The sequence below is a fragment of the Scyliorhinus canicula genome, chromosome 18 (genome assembly GCF_902713615.1).
Source record: "Scyliorhinus canicula chromosome 18, sScyCan1.1, whole genome shotgun sequence".
Classification (NCBI taxonomy): Eukaryota; Metazoa; Chordata; class Chondrichthyes; order Carcharhiniformes; family Scyliorhinidae; genus Scyliorhinus; species Scyliorhinus canicula.
This window is the reverse complement of record NC_052163.1, coordinates 122,562,630-122,580,197: the sequence shown is the minus strand read 5'-3', so window position 1 is coordinate 122,580,197 and position 17,568 is coordinate 122,562,630. Positions and strand designations below refer to the sequence as shown.

Genomic DNA, 17,568 nt, shown 5'->3' with positions numbered 1-17,568 from the left:
CATTCAAAACAAAATGAAAGCCAGAAGAAATGCTTCAACTTTTTAAAATTAAAGTTTATAGGACGTTTTTACGTATATCACAACATAAAGAGTTTATTCTTTCACCAAAGAATCACATCAACGCCCACAAGCTCCATAAATACTAGTTGCAATTATACCGTAAAATTATTTCCGGTACCAAATGCTTAACCTCCTTTCTCTCTTTATTTTCTTCTGAAGTTGTAGAATTCCATAGAGAAGTGCTTCAGCTGTGGGTGGGCAGCCTAATATAGAAGGCAGAATGGCATTTAGCCAAGATCACATTTTAGGTAATCACAATTAAAGGGAATGGCAACACTTTTGAATAAATTTAACGAGGACGGAGATGTAACTGTACAACATAAAAGTGGTTTTTGGGTTTCAGGTAAGACTTTTCCTCTCAACTCCCATCTTCACAGAAACCAGAAGCCCTCTAGTACAGTAGTTCATAGAATCGCAGAATTCAGTGTAGAAGGAGCCATTTGGCCCATTGAGTCTGCACCGGCCCTTGGAAAGAGCACCCTATCTATGCCCACACCACCACCCTATCCCTGTAACCCAGTAATCCCACCTAACCGTTTTGGACACAAAGAGACAATTTAGCACGGCCAATCCATCTAACCTGCACATCTTTGGACTGTGGAAGGAAACCGGAGCACCCGGAGGAAACCCACGCAGACACGGGGAGAACCTGCAGACTCCGCACAGAGTGACCCAAGCCGGGAATCGAACCTGGGACCCTGGAGCTGTGAAGCAGCAGTGCTAACCATTGTGCTACCGTGCTGCCGGTGTGGCCCATGGACCACTAGTCCACAAGCTGGTTCAAAATGCAAGTCACTGGTGCATACTGCCATGGCTAAGGCCATACAAGAGAACAGGCCAGAATCATCATCCCCACCATTCCCATGAGGTCAAACAAGCAGATAAGTTCCCGTGTGCATGGCAGGAGTTGTCATAGGATAAATGAACAACAATGTAGTTTTAGAAACAAGATTTATATTACCGTTACATCGTACAACTACAAAATCTGAGTTTCAACACTTGTGGGGCTGAAAACAAAGCAGAGGAACGAGCTGAATGCGGAGCCCGACAGGAGACTGTATCCCTGCATGACTTTCCCCAAACCAATCCAAAGGTTCATTTTGGACAACCCCAATTGAGATCAGCTAACACGACTGCAAATCAAATCTGGAACTTCCTGGTCTGCATGGCTCTCAGCTATGCACGCACTTTGTCAACTAAGCCAACAGGGGTGTTGGGCTTCAGGGAGTTAATTCACTAATTCAAACTAATCCTCCCCCATCGACCCACCCTACAGTCTTCACTGCTGGGTCACATGCTTTTAACTTTATTCCATCATTGAGCAATGCCCTTGGTTGGTAGTGGTGAGTGAAATAATTATCTCTGCTCTATCTTGATCACTGCATTTATTCAATAGGCACCAGTTCAGTTTGTGACTTCATTTTCCTATCTTCTTACCGGACAGCGGAAAGTCTGATACACTGTACCAAATATTTAACTGGACAATTAATATCAAAAAAATAATAATTCACAGCATGTGGGCATTAGTTACCAGGCCAACATTTACTGCTCAGCCCTAACTGCCCTCGACACAGTGTTGGAGGTGATGAACCGCCTTCTTCAATACAACTAAGTAGCTTGCTGGGCCATTTCAGGAGGTAGTTACGAGTCAACCACATTGCCGTGGGTCTGGAGTCACATATAGGCCAGGCTGGGTTAACAACGGCATAATTTCCTTCCTTAAAGGTGAATCAGATGGGTTTTTATTACAATCTTACCATTACCTTTCATTACAATCTGGTTGTGGTCACGATTACTGATACCACCTTTTAAAAAAAACAAACTCCAGACATATTTAATCAGTTGAATTTAAATTCCACAGCTGCCATGTGGGATTTGAACACACATCTGGGCCTCTGAATTGCTAGTCCAGTAACATAACCGCTGTGCTTCCATATCCCTGCTGGCAATGGCAAATTAGCAATTTTCCCCTGGATACCTGCACTCACCTGGGACATAAATATCCACTGGCACAATTCTGTCACAGCCCCTCACCACGGCATAGGAGTAATGGTAATAACCACCGCCATTTGCACAGCTGTAAAAACAATATCAGTGTTAAAATGTTGCCCGCAGTTTGGTGCTCAAACTATTAAACGTGCTGCAAAACCCAATGGTCTGCTCACCTGCCCATGGAGACAACATAGCGAGGTTCAGGCATTTGATCATAAACCTGCAAGGTACAATAATAAAAGTAAAAGAGAATTCACCTTCACACCGTGTTAATAGCTTGTTTCTTTGTAAATATTTGATGTTGCTGGCCCTTGCTGGAGTCCTGTTTCTTCAGAGTTTGCCGGCCTGCAGCAACTTGTCAAAGTAGCCAATCGCCCAGAGTGAGCCTAAACTGGGAGTTAGGGAGTCGGCTGGCTACGAGCAGGCCGGGCTGTCTTGTTCCAGACAAGTGAAGGCTCAGAAACGATCTAACCGAGGGCTTTAAAATTATGACTGGGTTCGAAAGGTTGACTTGGAGAAAATGTTTCCAATTGCGCAGGGTCCAAAGCTAGGTGTCATCAATAAATAAGGAATGTCTTTACTCCGTGAGTGGCAAGAATGTGAAGATATCACCATATAGAGTTGTTGAGATGAATAACGGAGGTATTTAATAGGAAGTTAGAACGGCAGCTGAAGAAGAATATAAAGTATTGTCCTGATAAGCTTTGATGAAGTAGAGGAGGAGGAGCCTCATATGAAGTCTACAACACTGGCAGGGACTATTGGGAATAAATAGCTTGTCTTGGTGCTGTAACTATTGTGTAATAGGCAGCCTCACAACGTAGACCAAACTTGGACCTGACCAACATCCAGATACAGCTGCCAGCGAGGCATCAATCATTCCAAACTGATGAGGGGGCAGGAATACTGGTTAATGGAAGCACCGTACTCTCTCAGAGACCTCCTAGAGGAGAATTATAGCAACCTGACAGCTGTAGCAGCAGACAGACTTCGGCTTGGCTTAATTATCACACCAGATGCTACTCAAAAGTGTTTCTAATAAAGATGAGTATCGGGGTCTGCAACATGCAGCTCGAGTCACTTGACTCAATGCCAGTTTGTGTGCAGCTGCCAATCTTGACAGATTGAACTTATTCTGATGGTAATTAAATGGTGGTGTCATTTAGAACAGTACAGCACAGAACAGGCCCTTCGGCCCTCGATGTTGTGCCAAGCAATGATCACCCTACTCAAACTCACGTATCCACCCTATACCCGTAACCCAACAACTCCCCCTTAACCTTACTTTTTAGGACACTACGGGCAATTTAGCATGGCCAATCCACCTAACCCGCACATCTTTGGACTGTGGGAGGAAACCGGAGCACCCGGAGGAAACCCACGCACACACGGGGAGGACGTGCAGACTCCACACAGACAGTGACCCAGCCGGGAATCGAACCTGGGACCCTGGAGCTGTGAAGCATTGATGCTAACCACTATGCTTTTAAAACTTATATTTACAATGCACCTGTGAGAAATATAATTCAATTAACTTATTTGTAAAAAAGAAACTTTCAAATGCTGTTGCGGGGCAGTGGTTAGCACTACTGACTCACGGTGCCGAGGACCCGGGTTCGATCCCGGCTCTGGGTCACTGTCCGTATGGAGTTCGCACATTCTCCCCATGTCTGCGTGGGTCTCGCCCCCACAACCCAAAAGATGTACAGAGTAGGTGGATTGGCCACGCAAAATTGCCCCTTAATTGGAAAAAATGAACTGGTCCTCTAAATTTATAAAAAAATATATATAATGTTGTTGCGATGCTTCTTAAGTAGGTCGGTGCAGACTCGATGGGCTGAATGGCCTCCTTCTGCATTGTATGTTCTCTGTCCAGTTTTTCATTATACTTGTCATTTGAGTAACAAATTGGAGCACTTGGGAGGTCTTAAAATAGAGGAATACCATAGAATCCCCACAGTGCAGAAGGAGGCCATTCGGCCCATCAAGTCTGCATTGACCCACTGAAAGAGCACCTTACTTAGGCCCATTCCCCTGCCCTATCTCCATAACCCAACCTAGCCTGTACATATTTGTACACCGTGGGGACATTTTAACATGGCCAATCCACCTAACCGGCACATTTTTGAACTTTGGGAGGAAATTCACGCAGAAACATGGCGAACGTGCAAACCCCACATAGACAGTCACCCAAGGCCAGGAATTAAACCCGGGTCCCTGGTGCTGTGAGGCAGCAGCGCTAACCACTGTGCCACCGTGTGTGTGTGTGGTGCAGTGGGGAGCCATCCCTGCATCGGAGCCAGAAGCCCTGGGTTCAAATCCCACCCCAAGACTTGATGACGAAAGAGGCGTGTTCATAACGCAGCCAACAGGTTGAGTATCAAAAATCCTTCCGCTATGCTAATGGTAGGCAGTAATTGCTGGTATACCCCTGGTCAGCCATGCTCGATGTGGAGTAGCACCTATCAAGCTATATGCCTCTGGCAACAGGTCAGCAACCTGTTCCAGGAAAAACCCCGCTATGTGAACTGATGAAAGTCTGTCTTCTCTACCACTCGATATGGGACGAGAAACAACAACAAACATTGCAGCTCTTAAGATAGTTTGTTTTTCACAAGGCATTAAAAAAAATCTCTCTTTGCTATTAAGACAGCTGATGGCAGGGTTAGCGTTTCAGAAAAATCTGTATGCAAAATAACAGATCTTCAGACATCCTTGGCTTATTACTGAACACAAATTGCTTCACCAATAAAAATAATTTCAGGCACAACTTGTTTTAAGAGGAGCAAAAACAGCAAAAGGCTGGAAACACGGCAGGTCAATCAGCTATGTGGGAAAAAATGTTTCTGGGTTGTACCCACTGGACAATACTGATGACAGGATTTGATCTGGAAAGTCAATTTTTCGCACCAGAGGTGCTAACCCAGATGACCTGCTCTACGTTTCCGGCTTTCTCTGTCTTAGCTTCATTATTTGAGGCCTTTTGTAATATTTTAATATTAATTTGTGCTAAAAGGAAAAAACATAGCCGTTGGATTACCTTTCGAAGGGCTGGAGCCATTTTGTTTGTGAGAGTACCAGCCACAATCATAACGTCCGACTGCCGAGGACTGGCACGGAAGACGATCCCAAACCTGTCCATGTCATACCTGGGCGCTGCCATGTGCATCATTTCGACGGCACAGCAGGCAAGCCCAAAGGTCATGGGCCACAAAGAACTCTGAAAGCATTCAAAATAAATATCCCTTTGAACACGTATGCTTCCTACTACTAATCAATAATTTCAGAAATATCTTTGTGACATGTACAGCCAACAGAATATGGATGAAGGGAGACGTTACAACGGCAGGCTTTACTACCACTGAATATGATGAACAGTGGTGTATTAAAAGGTGTTATTGGTGTCCCCAAAAGGCACTCGAGTACATTATAGCCAAATTCATCCTTAAACGCAATTAGTTAACAAACATATATGTTTATTTGTAGGCGGCACGGTGGCCCAGTGGTTAGCACTGCTGCCTCACGGCACTGAGGACCCAGGTTCGATCCCGGCCCGGGGTCACTGTCCGTGTGGCGTTTGCACATTCTTCCCGTGTCTACATGGATCTCACCCCACAACCCAAAGATGTGCAGGGTATGTAGATAGGCCATGCTAAATTGCCGCTTAATTGGACAGGAATTGGGTTCTCTAAATTTATTTTTAAAATATTTATTTGTATTTATTTGCATATCCACATACACAGACCAATGCAAATGCAGCACTCACCCGCCGCGCCCAATTTATCAGCTCATCTAGTTTTGTGATGACATACTCCCCTTTATTGCTGGGAAGTAACGACTTCTTGGTGGCGACATCACTGCTGGTCTGTTTTGCCAGTGCGAAGCTGCAAACAAATAATTCCAGTCAAATAACAAATAACTCCGGCGCCTGTTCGGGTACACGGAGGGAGAATTCAGAACGTCCAATTCACCTAACAAGGACATCTTTCGGGACTTGTGGGAGGAAACCAGAGCACCCGGAGAAAAACCAAGCAGACACGGGGAGAACATGCAGACTCCGCACAGACAGTGACCCAAGCAGGAATCGAACCTGGGATCCTGGAGCTGTGAAGCAACAGTGCTAGCCTTTGTGCTATCCTGCCGCTCATACAGTGACGTTATAGAGGTCTTCTTGGAGATTGGACAGATTCAGTTGATCTCTTTGATTCATATAAAAAAAAAGAATGGTTATGTGGGTGATTGAGGTGGTCATGCATGGCCTACGGAAGGAGTGGGAATGACCTTTCCCGTTTAGTCAGCATCTTAAAGAGAAACACTGCACATGCTTCAAGCTAGGCCCAACAATCAAACTGAAAGAGTTTTTCTTCTTTCTGATGTGGACTGAATTCTTGCGCATTTCCAGTATTTCCTGCTTTCAATCTCCACTCTATTCAAGTTTTGATAAAATGTGACTACTAAATTGAACGTTAATAAAAACAAATATTTTATTGGGATTAAACCTTAAACCGTGTTCCCATTTTCTCTTGGAAGGGCACTGGTAATGGAGGATGGCTCCACCATAAATGGAGGAGTTGTGGGCTGGTATTTGGGGTGGGTTCCCCTTGTGGACTGGTATTTGGGGTGGGTTCCCCTTGTGGGCTGGTATTTGGGGTGGGTTCCCCTTGTGGGCTGTTATTTAGGGTGGGTTCCCCTTGTGGGTTGGTATTTGGGGTGGGTCCCCCTTGTGGGCTGGTATTTGGGGTGGGGTTGCCCTTGTGGGCTGGTATTTGGGGTGGGTTCCCCTTGTGGGCTGGTATTTGGGGTGGGTTGCCCTTGTGGGCTGGTATTTGGGGTGGGTTCCCCTTGTGGGCTTGTTTTGGGGTGGGTTCCACTTGTGGGCTGGTATTTGGGGTGGGTTGCCCTTGTGGGCTGGTATTTGGGGTGGGTTCCCCTTGTGGGCTTGTTTTGGGGTGGGTTCCACTTGAGGGCTGGTATGTGGGGTGGGGTTGCCCTTGTGGGCTGGTATTTGGGGTGGGTTTCTCTCATGTTGGATGGCCCGCTCGACAGGACTTGTCATTTTCTGCCACATTCCTTGGTCATAGGAGCCACTTTTTTGCTCGGAGTTTCAGGCTTTCTTCCTTCTCTGGCACCACCATTTTGTACTTCCTCAGTCTCTTCTCTGTCCATGTTTCCCATTCAGCTGTGGCCTTTGTTGCCTTGGTTTACATCCAACAATCTGAGAGCACATACGCACGCACGGGGCCAGCCTTTCAGCTGGCTGATATCCCAGTCGTTCCTGGAAGGCGAAATCCTCAAATCCTTCTCAGACATTACGCACAAGATATTTCTTGATGAGATAATACTCCTCTTCCATTATCTCCCATTGTCTCCACCGGATATGGCAATTAGTTTTTATATGTATTAGAAGTAACCTTTGTCTGGAAACAGGGTGGGTTCCATTGTCTGTCAGAGTATCAGTGACTAATTTTACATTCTTCACCATCTTGGGCTTGCATGTCCATTTAAATAAAACTCACAAGTATTTAATGTTCAATATTTCCAGACATAATTTGGTGTTCCGCCTCCACTATGGCAGGTGTGAACCATTGAAACTGTTCAAAATATCCAGGGCATTTACATAGAACATACAATATTAGGGAGAAAATCAGGAATCAGTGGGACTGGTTTAGCACAGGGCTAAATCGCTGGCTTTGAAAGCAGACCAAGGCAGGCCAGCAGCATGTTTCAATTCCCGTACCAGCCTCCCCGAACAGGCGCCGGAATGTAGCGACTAAGGGCTTTTCAGGGTAACTTCATTTGAAGCCTACTTTTGACAATAAGCAATTTTCATTTCATTTCAGTGCAGAAGGAGGGCATTCGGCCCATCGAGTCTGCACCGACCCACTTAAGCCCTCACTTCCACCTAACCCCCCAACTCAATAACCCCTCCTAATCTTTATGGACACTAAGGGCAATTTTAGCATGGCCAATCCACCTAATCTGCATGTCTTTGGACTGTGGGAGGAAACTGGAGCACCTGGAGGAAACCCACGCAGACATGGGGAGAACGTGCATACTCTGCATAGACAGTGACCCAACAGGGAATCGAACCTGGGACCCTGGCGCTGTGAAGCCACAGTGCTTACCGTGCTGCCCTATTTAATATGTTATAAATTGTGCCGTTATAATTTGTGAAGTTATTGAGATATTCTTGGAGATTGGACTATGTAATGGCCAATAATTTTTTAAAATATAAATTTAGAGTATCCAATTCTTTTTTTTCCAATTAAGGGGCAATTTTGCATGGCCAATTCACCAAGCCTACATCTTTGGTTTGCAAGGGTGAAACCCATGCGGACACGGGGAGAAAGTGTAAATTCCACATTGTCAGGGAGGGTGTGGAAATGATGTTTCCTCTTGAAGGAGAATCTAGAACTAGGGGGCCACTGGTTAAAAATAAGGGGTTGCACATTTAAGACAGAGACAAGGACAATTTTGATCTCTCAGAGGCTTTGAGTGTCTCTGGAACTCTTTTCCTCAAAAGGCAGTGGAGTATTTGAATATTTTTAAGGCAGAGCTAGATTGATTTGTGATTAACAAGGGGGGAAAAATTATCCTGGGTAGGCAGAAATGTGGGATTGCGGTTACAATCAGGTCAGCAATGATCTTATTGAATGGCGGAGTAGGCTCGAGGGGACGGGTGGCCAACTCCTGTTCCGAATTTGTGGGTATGTATGTGGATGTGTGAGAAACAATAATTGAACTTACCTGTCTGCCTTTTCTGTCACTGCGGTCTGCTGGAGGCACCGTGATTGATTAGCAAGGAGTGAACTGGGTCTGAAAATAAAACGATAGTAATTAAACAAGTGTTACTTTCTTGATATTACCCAAGTCACAAAAGTCCAAAATATTAATCTCACAAAAATTATTTTGAGGTGTTTCTCAGGAGATACAATAAGTTGTGGTTTGCAATGCTGCAAAAACACAAGAAACAGGTAAGTGAGACACAGAGATCCAATTCACAGTTTTCTGGAACGCAAGCAGGAAGGTTCCCAAACAGCGAGCACACGGTTTAAAAAAAAAATTGAAAATGCCGGAAATATTGAGCTGGCCAGGCAGCATCTGTGTAAAGACAAGCAGAGTTACGCTTCAGTTAATGACCTGAAATGTTAACTTTGTTTCTCTCTTTCTGCACAGAAACTGGCTGCCCTGCTGTTAGTGTCAAACCTGCTGAGTTCTGTCAGCCTTATCGTAGATTTCCAGCATCCGCAGTACTTTGCTTTGGCTTTAGGGAGTACTTTAAGGTGAAAAGAGGAAGCAGGTCATTTACCTGCTATTTGGGGATCTTACTGTGCACAGACTGACTGCCCTGCTTACCTGCATAACAATAGCTGTGAAGGACTGTGGTACATCCTGAGGATGTGAAAGTTTCTACATAAATGCAGGTTGACACTGATAATAATCTTTATCTGTGTCACAAGTAGGCTTACATTAACACTGCAATGAAGTTACTGTGAAAATCCCCTAGTCGCCACACTCCGGCGCCTGTTCGGGTACACAGAGGGAGCATTCAGAATGACCAAATTACCTAACAGCACGTCTTTCGTCATTTGTGGGAAAAAAACGCAACTCCCGGAAGAAACACATGCAGACACAGGGAGAACGTGCAGACTCCACACAATTTCTCCACTCCAAGCCGGGAATCAAACCAGTTCCTGGCGCTGAAGCAACAGTGCGCACCACTATGCCGTGATACTGGACATAAAGTAGAGTGAGGGGTTGCTGAAATACCGTGAGGCCTGAACCAATAAGTTTATAGATTCATAGAATCCCTACAGTTCAGGAGGTGGCCATTCGGCCCATTGAGGCTGCACCAACTCTGCAAAAGGGCACCCCACCAAGGCCCACTTCCCCGCCACACCTAACCACACCTAGCATGGCCAATCCACTCACCTACAGGTCCTTGGGACTATTGTATAGGAAGACGTTGTTAATTTTTTTTTCCGGTAAGAACATTTGAGACTTTAAAAAAAAAATTCCTAAAGGCAGATGGCACGGTGGCACAGTGTTTATTTAGCACTGCTGCCTCACGGCGCCAAGGGCCCGGGTTCGATCCCAGCCCCGGGTCACTGTCCGTGTGGAGTTTGCACATTCTCCCTGTGTCTGCGTGGGTCTCACCCCCACAACCCAAAGGTGTGCAGGGTAGGTCAATTGCCTACGTTAAATTGCCCCTTAATTGGGAAAATTAAAAATCCAAAAGGAGAGCAGAAGCTAATTAGACTTCAGTCAATTATTCAGAATGCATTTTTAATCTTCCTGTTGTATGGTAACCATGAAACATACCCCAGAATTCCATATACCTATCTCCTACCCCACAGAATAGTTCTGATTCCACACTTTAATATATATTGTTTAAAAGAGTACCCAATTATTTTAAGGGGCAATTAGCATGGCTGATCCACCTACCCTGCACATCTTTGGGTTGTGGGGGTGGAACCCACGCAGACACGGGGAGAATGTGCAAACTCCATCAGACGACCCAGAGCCGGGATCGAACCCGGGTCCTCAGTGCTGTGAGGCAGCAGTGCTAACCACTGTGTCACTGTGCCGTCCCATGATTCCATACTTGACATTATCCATTTGGTTACTTGGTAAACTGGTGTAGTGGTCATCTTAGAAGAGGGACAGCAGGGAAGGGACAGAAAGTAACTGGTACTTTATAAGAGCTTTTAGTGTTTGCTAAATACTTGTTAAATCTTTTAAAAGTTGGGCACAAAGAACAACAAGCAGCTAGTCATTTAAGAGTTTAGAATCCTTTCATTTAATGCACCTGGGACTTTAGAGTATTGATATTTTCATTCAAAACATGCCTGTTTTCTGAAATACAAACTGAAAATACTCAACAGGTGTGGCAGCAAATGTGGAAAGAGAAGCAGAGGCAACATTTCTGGCTCCAATTTACTGGTTTTTTTCGATTCAATTTTCACAGCTTTGAAGTACAATTTGATATTATGCAAATACTGTGACAGTTTTAACGACTTCAGGCAAGACCTTTGTTTCAAATACCATCTGACCACTTCCATCTCTAATAAATCGACTGCAATTCTGCCACTCAACAGAGGAAAAGGCCAGGACAAAATGAAAGTAGCTGACAGGGCAGCACGGTGGTGCAGTGGTTAGCATTGCTGCCTCACGGTGCCGAGGTCCCAGGTTCGATCCCGGCTCTGGGTCACTGTCCGTGAGGCGTTTGCACATTCCCGCTGTGTTTGCGTGGCTTTCACCCTCACAACCCAAAGATGTGCAGGCTAGGTGAATTGGCCACACTAAATTGCCCCTTAATTGGAAAAAATAATTTGGGTACTCTAAATTTAAAAAAAAGGAAAGTAGCTGACAGCACGATCCTCTTGCAAAACATGGGGGAATGAATTGAGAGCAGTCAGTCAAACACTCTGCCCCCACAAAATCTATGACAACTGGGAAGGCAAAATCAATACCGTTAAAAGGATGCCAAGACACGGACCTAGAATGTTTTGTTTTCTTTCAGATGCTGACTGACATTTCCAACATTTTCTGTTTATTTCAAATTACCACAATTCACCTCTGGATCCAGAAAGAAATTTAGCTAGTCAGTCTGTTTTTAATTTGAGTTTAAAATTTCTAACTGCAGCAGGTCCCACCCGCTGTGGTTTCAAGTTGAACTAATCCCACAACTGTCCGAACCCTTCTCAACCCAAGAGGCAGCTGTTAAACTTTTAAGCTTTTTAGTCCAGAGATAACAACTTTTGCGAAGCAATGTGAGGCTTGTGGACCTACCTGCAGACAGCGGATACAAATCTGCCGAGGCGCAGAGCTGCAAAAAAACAAGTTTTAACAAAATGAAAACCTAGTAGTAACAATCTAAACAAGAAATACAATTCCATCCATTCCTGTTATTAAATAGCATATCGTTAATATTTATCCATCTTACATTATATAGTTTGGATAGCTGGTAGTAACCCAATGTCTTTATAAACTATGAGAATACAGTTAATATTATCTTTATTATTGTCACAAGTAAGCTTACATTAACACTGCAATGAAGTTACTGTGAAAAGCCCATAGTCGCCACATTCCGGCGCCTGGTCATTCTAAATGCTCCCTGTGTACCCGAACAGGCGCCGGAGTGTGGCGACTAGGGGATTTTCACAGTACCTTCATTGCGGTGTTAATGTAAGCCCACTTGTGACAATAATAAAGATTATTCAGAATGTCCAAATTACCTAATTTCGGGACTTGTGGGAGGAAACCGGAGCGCCCGGAGGAAACCCACACAGACATGGGGAGAACGTGCAGACTCCGCACAGACAGTGACCCAAGCCGGGATTTGAACCTGGGACTCAGGTGCTGTGAAGCAACAGTGCTACCCATTGTACTACCCTGCTTGACCAGTCTAACATGAGAATCAGGACACAAGATCCAGCTGCAACAAATGGAAGCTTGACTATTTATATGAACAGCACAGGAGGTCGTCATTTGGTTCCCTGAGGCGGTGCTGGCTCTCTACAAGAGGAATTTAGTTAGTCTCACTCTTCTGCTGTTTACCCATTACCCTGCAAATTTTGTCTCTTCAGGCACTTAACCGTTTGCTTTTGAAAGCTACCATTAACTCTGTCTCCAGCAGACCAGACAATTTATTATTTCACCGGATGTGGACTTTGCTAGCTAGGCCTGCATTTATTGTCTCCCCTATCTGCCCGTGAGAAGTTGGGGGTGAGCTGACTCTTGAACAGCAGAAGCCCGTGTGGTCTGGTACACCCACAGTGCTGTTAGGGAGGGTGTTGCAGGATTTTGACCCAGTGACAGTGAAGGAAAGTATTCCAGATTGTTGTCACTTGCTGCGTAAACAATGGGAACAGTTTCTTTCTCTGTCGGCATCACTGGGAATTTGAACACCCCTATCAAATCTCACAGAGTCCTGACTCCTGATGAAGAGCCATCCAGACACAAAATGTTAGCTCCGTTTTGTCTCCTCAGATGCTGTCAGGTCTGCTGAGATTGTCCAGCATTTTCTGTTTTAGTTTCCGATTCCAGCATCTGTAGTAATTAATATCCTCACAATGTTGGGGCTGGTTTAGCACACAGCTAAATTGCTGGCTTTGACAGCAGACCAAGGCAGGCCAGTAGCATGTTCCCGTACCAGCCTTCCTGAATAGGCACCGGAACGTGGCAACTAGTGCTTTTTCATTTGAAGCCTACTTATAAGTGATTTTCATTTCATCTTTCCTTTTCTAAGGAGAACAAACAACTGCAGCTTCTCCGATCTATTCAATGAAGTGATATTATTCATTCCTGGAACAATTTTCAAATATTTTCTGCACCCCCTGTAAAACATCACTTCCTCCCTAAAGTGCAGCGCACAATTGGGCGCAATATTCTGGTTAAGGCCAAAACAAGGCGTTACAAAGGTCATTAAAGCTTTCTTTCTTTTGCACTTGATGCCCCCATTTATAAATCCCAGAATCGCATATATCCCTTTAAGCAATTTTCTCAATCTGCTACCTTTAGTGATTTGTGCACATATATCGTACTCTCAGACAGAACATTCCAGACTGCGTGAAGAATTTTTCCTCATTTCACTATTGTTTTATTTTTATCAATTGCTTCAAACCTGTGACCTCTGATTCTCGATCCTTTTACCGGTGGGGACAATTTCTCCTGATCTATTCTGTCCAGACCTCACATGATTTTGAATACATGAGAATACAATTTATATAATTTCTTCTCAGCCTTCTTTTCTCTAAGGAAAACAGTCCCAACTTCTCTGATCTATTTACATAACTTGAGTTCCTAATCTCAGGAACCATTCTTGTGAATCTTTTCTGCACTCTCACAGTATCCCTAAACTGTTCTCAATGTGTGCACATCATTTCCAGGACAGGTCGCAATGCTCCAGCAAAGGCTGAACTAGCAACTTATACAAGTTCATTATAACTTCTCTGCTCTTGTACTACAAGCCCCTATTAATAAAACCCACTCTCTCAATCTGTCCTGCCAATTTCAATGACTCACCCAGGTCCCTCTGCTCCTGCACCCCCCCCCCCCCCTTAAAGAGCCGCACCCCGTATTTTGTACTGTTTCCCCATGTTCTTTCTAACAAAATGAATCACTTCATATTTCTTGGCACTGAATTTCATGTCACCTGCCCATTCATCCCACCGCCATGTTCATATCTATTTGAAGTGCTGCACTATCCCCGATGTTCACAATGCTTCAGAGATCTGTATCATCTGCAAACATTGAAACTGTGCCCTGTGCACCAATATCTAGGTAATTAATATATATCAGGAAAAGCAAGAGTCCCTGCACTGACCCCTGGGGAACTCCACTCCAATCCTTATAGCCGTACAGTACTGAAAGAGGCCCATCATGCCTTCGTCAGCCATCAAGCACCTAATCCCATTTTCCAGCATTGGTCCGTAGCCTTGTGTGCTGCGCCGTTTCAAGTGCTCACTTAAAAGTTTCTCAAATGTTGCAAGGGTTCTCACCTCTGCTACTCTTTCAGATTGTGGGTTCCAGATTCCCATCTGCCTCTCCTGCCTATTACCGTAAATCTATGCCCCCTTCCCCCCTCTATCAAGGGGCCCAGCCTAAAAACATGCATCAACCACAACAGTCTGTTTTCTGTGGCTCAGCTAATTCTGTATTCATGTTGTTATTGTCCCTTTCATGCTCACAGGTTTATTGTTCAGCACTGTATTAAACGTCTTGTGGAAGTCCATGTACCGGACGCATCAACAGTATTACCCTCACCAACCCTCCATTAACTCTTTTAAAAAGCCCCAGCACGTCAGTTAAAACACAATTTTCTCTGAACAAATCCATGCTGGCTTTCCTTAAGTGATCCGCATTTGTCCAAATGGTCCAGAATCATTGTCTGTGGTTTAATTGGTTCCAGAACCACTGTCTGTGGTTTAACTTGGTTTAGAATGGTCTGTGGTTTAACTTGGTCCAGAATCATTTCCTGAGGTTTAACTTGGTCCAGAATCACTGTGTGGTTTAACCTGGTCCAGAATCATTACCTGCCATTTAATTTGGTCCAGAATAATGGCCTGCTGTTTAGTTTGGTCCAGAAGTGTTGCCTGTAGTTTACCACTGTTTGTGGTTTAACCTGGTCCAGAATCACAGTCTGTGGTTTAACCTAGTCCAGAGTCACTGCCTGTGGTTTAACCCGGTCCAGAATCACTGCCTGTGGTTTAACCCGGTCCAGAATCACAGTCTGTGGTTTAACCTGGTCCAGAGTCACGGCCTGTGGTTTAACCTGGTCCAGAGTCACTGTCTGTGGTTTAACCCGGTCCAGAGTCACTATCTGTGGTTTAACCCGGTCCAGAATCACTGCCTGTGGTTTAACCTGGTCCAGAATCACGGCCTGTGGTTTAACCTGGTCCAGAGTCACTGTCTGTGGTTTAACCCGGTCCAGAGTCACTATCTGTGGTTTAACCCGGTCCAGAATCACTGCCTGTGGTTTAACCCGGTCCAGAGTCACTGCCTATGGTTTAACCCGGTCCAGATTCACTGTCTGTGGTTTAACCTGGTCCAGAGTCACTGCCTATGGTTTAACCCGGTCCAGAGTCACTGTCTGTGGTTTAACCTGGTCCAGAGTCACTGCCTATGGTTTAACCCGGTCCAGATTCACTGTCTGTGGTTTAATCTGGTCCAGAGTCACTGCCTGTGGTTTAACCTGGTCCAGATTCACTGTCTGTGGTTTAACCTGGTCCAGAGTCACTGCCTATGGTTTAACCCGGTCCAGAGTCACTGCCTATGGTTTAACCCGGTCCAGAGTCACTGCCTATGGTTTAACCCGGTCCAGAGTCACTGTCTGTGGTTTAACCTGGTCCAGAGTCACTGTCTGTGGTTTAACCCGGTCCAGAGTCACTGTCTGTGGTTTAACCCGGTCCAGAGTCACTATCTGTGGTTTAACCTGGTCCAGAGTCACTGTCTGTGGTTTAACCTGGTCCAGAGTCACTGTCTGTGGTTTAACCTGGTCCAGAGTCACTGTCTGTGGTTTAACCTGGTCCAGAGTCACTGTCTGTGGTTTAACCTGGTCCAGAGTCACTGTCTGTGGTTTAACCTGGTCCAGAGTCACTGTCTGTGGTTTAACCCGGTCCAGAGTCACTGTCTGTGGTTTAACCTGGTCCAGAATCCCTCTCTGTGGTTTAACCCGGTCCAGAGTCACTGCCTGTGGTTTAACCCGGTCCAGAGTCACTGTCTGTGGTTTAACCCGGTCCAGAGTCACTGTCTGTGGTTTAACCCGGTCCAGAATCCCTGTCTGCGGTTTAACCCGGTCCAGAATCCCTCTCTCCAGTTTACTTGGAGCCGGGATGGTTGTTTGCAGACGGGCTGCCCCCTCACCGTGTTGGGCAGCCCGACCCGCTGAAGGTCAGGCGCGGCCGCCGGCATCCTGTCCCTCTCCGAGGAGCGGGAACGGCAGCCGCCGCCTGTGCCGAGCGCAGTCCCGGCTGCCCGGTCCCGCCGGAGCCCCGCCGCTCGGCCATCCCGCGCCGCCGGTTGAAGCCGGGCCGCCGGTTGCGCACTTACCCCCCAGCGTCGCCATCTTGGCCGGAAGCTGGCGGTGCAGCGCCGAATGGTGTCCCCCCTGCGCCCGGGAGCTGGACATCGGTTCCGGGTTGTGGGGGGGGCGAGGGGGAGAATAAATAATTTAAAGCAACAGTCCTGAAGGGAATGAATCGGGGCAAATGTGGTTGGTTGCCCCATCCGTCCCGCGATAAATAATTTAAAAGGAAAGAATTGATTTGTAAAAAGAATAAAGGAAGCGTCCCTGGGTGGGCTCGAACCACCAACCTTTCGGTTAACAGCCGAACGCGCTAACCGATTGCGCCACAGAGACGCGCTGCTGAAGGAGCTCCGGGAAAGGCCTAGGAACCGCTCAGCCGCCGCGCCCGGGTGCTGCTGGGGGCCGGGGCGGGGGGTCCCGGGTCCCGGGGGAAGGAGCAGCCGCTCAGTGGCGGCCCCGAACCGGAGTGGGGAACCCGGGGGTTGGGATGAGGTCCGCCAGGCCGCGAGATGGGGGCGGCTCGGTTTGCAGCGCCGCCCGGCGCCGCGCACTTGGGCCCCGAATCGCGGAGCCTGAGCACGGCGCCGAAATAGCTCAGTTGGGAGAGCGTTAGACTGAAGATCTAAAGGTCCCTGGTTCGATCCCGGGTTTCGGCAAAGCTTTTTTCCCCCCTTTTTTGAAGCAGTTTATTAAATAAGAGAGCCCTCATTTTTTTTAGAGGATTCCCAACATCTTCCCTACATTTAAAAAAAAACACTTTCATATCAGGGGACCCGAAAGTTTATTTATTGGGATTGATGTACAAACCATGAGGCCATTCAGCCCCACTCCCCGCATTTCTACCCCCTCTCAAAGCGGCTTCCCATCTTCCCTCCTCCACCTACCTCCGTCGTCGGGACCTTCCGCCTCACCCGGGCAAGCGCGGGGTATTCCACCAGGCTCCTGGCTCGTGCCTTGCGGGTGGTCAGTAGGCTCTGGCGGGTCAG

The 17,568-nt window shown here is 46.3% G+C and overlaps 1 protein-coding gene and 2 non-coding genes across 4 annotated transcripts; 1 reads left to right on the top strand and 2 right to left on the bottom strand.

Moving 5' to 3' along the window:
- Positions 1–33: 33 nt before the first annotated feature.
- Positions 34–16,748, bottom strand: ndufs7 (NADH:ubiquinone oxidoreductase core subunit S7). Of its 2 annotated transcripts, XM_038778298.1 has the most exons (8): positions 16,606–16,733; positions 11,845–11,881; positions 8,800–8,868; positions 5,819–5,936; positions 5,093–5,272; positions 2,226–2,272; positions 2,049–2,137; positions 34–263 (listed from the first exon to the last, which is right to left on the bottom strand). In XM_038778298.1, exons 1-8 carry the CDS (start codon positions 16,682–16,684, stop codon positions 166–168), a joined length of 717 nt encoding a protein of 238 aa, XP_038634226.1. In that variant the 5' UTR covers positions 16,685–16,733; the 3' UTR covers positions 34–165. The 2 variants fall into 2 exon arrangements, with proteins under 2 accessions (XP_038634226.1, XP_038634228.1); XM_038778300.1 differs by lacking the exon at positions 5,093–5,272 and having other exon boundaries at positions 16,606–16,748.
- A 93-nt stretch (positions 16,749–16,841) lies between these two features.
- On the bottom strand, positions 16,842–16,915 carry trnan-guu. The gene has a single exon. It is a non-coding gene; the product is annotated as a tRNA-Asn (tRNA).
- Positions 16,916–17,165: 250 nt separating this feature from the next.
- trnaf-gaa lies at positions 17,166–17,238 on the top strand. The gene has a single exon. It is a non-coding gene; the product is annotated as a tRNA-Phe (tRNA).
- Positions 17,239–17,568: the final 330 nt, after the last annotated feature.